The 3,090-nt window shown below is 52.4% G+C and overlaps 1 protein-coding gene across 1 annotated transcript in view; it reads left to right on the top strand.

Annotated features, from left to right (window-relative positions):
- The window catches only part of GOLGA3 (golgin A3), a 57,423-nt gene that overhangs the window by 23,000 nt on the left and 31,333 nt on the right, over positions 1-3,090 (top strand). Inside the window, exon 9 of the mRNA XM_037733193.1 lies at positions 2,519-2,656. Coding sequence (XP_037589121.1) covers positions 2,519-2,656 — 138 coding nt within the window. The remainder of the gene's footprint in view (positions 1-2,518; positions 2,657-3,090) is intronic.

Below are 3,090 nucleotides of genomic sequence, written 5' to 3'. Positions count from 1 at the left end.
TGTTGCCCAGGCTGGTGTGCAGTGGCATGATCTTGGCTCACTGCAACCTCCGCCTTACGGGTTCAGGCGATTCTCCTGCCTCAGCCTCCCAAGTAGCTGGGACTACAGGTGCCTGCCACCACGCCCGGCTAATTTTTATATTTTTAGTATAGATAGGGTTTCACCATATTGGCCAGGCTAGTCTCGAACTCCTGACCTTGTGATCCACCTGCCTCGGCCTCCCAAAGTGCTGGGATTACAGGTGTGAGCCACCATGCCCGACCCATTATATATTTTTTAAGCCAAAGAACCATGCAGAAAACCATTTGTTCTACTTACAACATAACTTGGAAACAAATCAGTATACAAATTAATATGCTTTTAAAAGCTACAGTGCATTACATGATGCAATATTTAAAGAAGTAAGCCCGATGTATTTTAGAAATATAGTTTGGGCCAAGTGTGGTGGCTCATGCCTATAATCCCAGCAATTTGGGAGGCAGAGTCGGGCTGGTCACTTAAGGCCAGTAGTTCAAGACCAGCCTGGCTGAGATGGTGAAACCTGGTCTCTACTAGAAATGTGAAAGTTAGCCAGGCGTGGTGACGAGTGTCTGTAGTCCCAGCTGCTTGGGAGACTGAGGCACTAGAAGTGCTTGAATCCAGGAGCAGAGGTTGTAGTGAGCTGAGATCGTATCACTGCACTCTACACTCCAGCCTGGGCAACAGAGCCAGAATTCGTCTCAAAAAAACAAGGGAAGTGTGGTACTGTAGCTTGGGCAACAAAAAGAGATGACGGCTCGAAGGGATGGTGGCTCTGGAGCCCTTACGGCGTTTGTTTTTGGAGATAGGGTCTTGTGCTGTCACCCAGGTTGCTGGAATTCCGTGGTACGATCACAGCACCCTACAGCCTTGACCTGTTGGGCTCAAGCAGTCCTCCTGCCTCAGCCCCTGAAGTAGCTGGGGCAAGGTGAACACCATCACACCTGGCTAATTGTTTAAAATTTTTCTGTGAGAAAAGCCGGGTGCAGTGGCTCACGCCTGTAATCCCAGCACTTTGGGAGGCTGAGGCGGGCAGATCATGAGATCAGGAGTTCAAGACCAACCAGACCAACATGGTGAAACCCAGTCTCTACTAAAAAAAAAAAAAATACAAAAATCAGCTGGGTGTGGTGGCACATACCTGTAATGCCAGCTACTCAAGAAGGTGAGGCAGGAGAATAGCTTGAACGTGGGAGGCGGAGATTGCAGTGAGCCGAGACCGTGCTACTGCATTCCAGCCTGGGCAAGAGCAGAGTGAGACTCCATCTCAAAAAAAAAAAAAGTTAAAAATTTTCTGTGAGGACAGGGTCTTGCTATGTTACCTAAGCAGGTTTTGAATTCCTGGATTGTCCTGCCCCAGTGTGCTGGGATTACAGGCGTGAGCCACTGCACCGGGCCCTCCCTGCTTTTTTCAAGTACCTTTGGAAACAGGTTCAGCATTCCTTAATCAGAGTTTTTAAAACCTTTTTTTTGGTACCTAAATGCATCCCTTCATTCCCAGTAACATTCAGAAAGGAGGATAGTTCCAGGCATTCCATCTTCTTTCACGGTCTTGAGGCACGGGCCCCACAAAGGCTGTCTCCCTTGCTCTGTGTACCTTCTGCAGAGGTCCCGGAGCCCATGGCTTCTGTCATATCAGGCACTGTGGACTCCAGGAAGCAGCCTGCAACTAGTGACCACGTGGGCAGGTCCAGGCACAGATCCCAGGCTGTCCACATGCCTCCTTTCCAGTTCTTAGTTCTCTTGGCTGATGCCATTCTCCTCCGGGCTGTGGTCCTGGGGCTTTTCCACAAGACCATTGGCCAGAGTGGGTCTGGGCCGGGCCCTGGCTGGGCTTCAGGCTGAGGGCAGGCCCTGGTGTGTGTCTGGCTGGATTTGGTCAGTTAAGATAAGGTTCCTCGGCCAGGTGCGGTGGCTCACACCTGTAATTTCAGCACTTTTGGAGGCCCAGGCGGGTGGATCACGAGGTCAGGAGTTCAGGACCAGCCTGGCCAAGATGGTGAAACCTCATCTCTACTAAAAATACAAAAATTAGCCGGGCGTGGTGGCAGGCGCCTGTAATCCCAGCTACTCGGGAGGTTGAGGCAGAGAATTGCTTGAACCTGGGAGGCGGAGGTTGCAATGAGCCGAGATGCCATCATGCACTCCAGCCTGGCGACACAGTGAGACTCCTTCTCAAAAAAAAAGAAAGAAAGGGCTCGTCACCCATAGGAGCTCAGAGGTGCCCTGTCAGTGGGGACTTTGGGTAGATCCTGCTACAAACTGCAGTCTGATGAGCTGCAAACTGCATGGTGAGCCCTTGCTGATGGCCTGCCAGCCTTGCTAGATGGCCTGTGTTTCTAGGTGTGAAGACGTGTGGGGGGTCGTGGCCTGTGTTGGAGACGCCAAGGGGTCAGCCAGTGACTCACACCCTGGGGTCTCCAGGGACAGGCTAGTCTGCATTTCTTCCTTGAAATTGAGCAGCTTTTTACCGTTCACGTTTTTTTTTTTTTTTTTGAAGGTTGGACAGATGACCCAGGCAGGCCTCCTGGAGCACCTGAAACTCGAGAATGTGTCCCTATCCCAGCAACTGACGGAAACTCAGCATAGGTCCATGAAGGAGAAGGGGCGCATTGCAGCACAGCTGCAGGGCATTGAGGTGAGGCTGCGTCCGGGGCCATGTGAGGTGAAGAGAACATAGACACACAGACGTAGGTACCGTGTGTTTTTTCTACATGTTCTATTTCTCTGCGTGTCTCTCTCAAATATTCTCATGGATGGCCTGCAGTGACTGCTTATGAAGGCGTTGGGACTGCCCCTCCTCATCTGTGGGGGCTCAGTGCAGTGGGCACTTGCTGCCCTTTTCCTTCAATCCCCGCCTTGGGCCTGGACCCCTGGCCGCCAGTCACTGCCAGTCAGGGATGGCGCTGTGCAGAGGCCGTCAGTCATTACCAGTCAGGGATGGCGCTGGGCAGAGGCCGTCAGTCATTACCAGTCAGGGATGGCGCTGGGCAGAGGCCGTCAGTCATTGCCAGTCGGGGATGGCGCTGGGCAGAGGCCGTCAGTCATTGCCAGTCGGGGATGGCGCTGGGC

Source organism: Cebus imitator, unplaced genomic scaffold (assembly GCF_001604975.1).
Source record: "Cebus imitator isolate Cc_AM_T3 unplaced genomic scaffold, Cebus_imitator-1.0 Scaffold497, whole genome shotgun sequence".
NCBI lineage: Eukaryota > Metazoa > Chordata > Mammalia > Primates > Cebidae > Cebus > Cebus imitator.
This window is presented reverse-complemented; position numbering and strand designations above follow the sequence as displayed.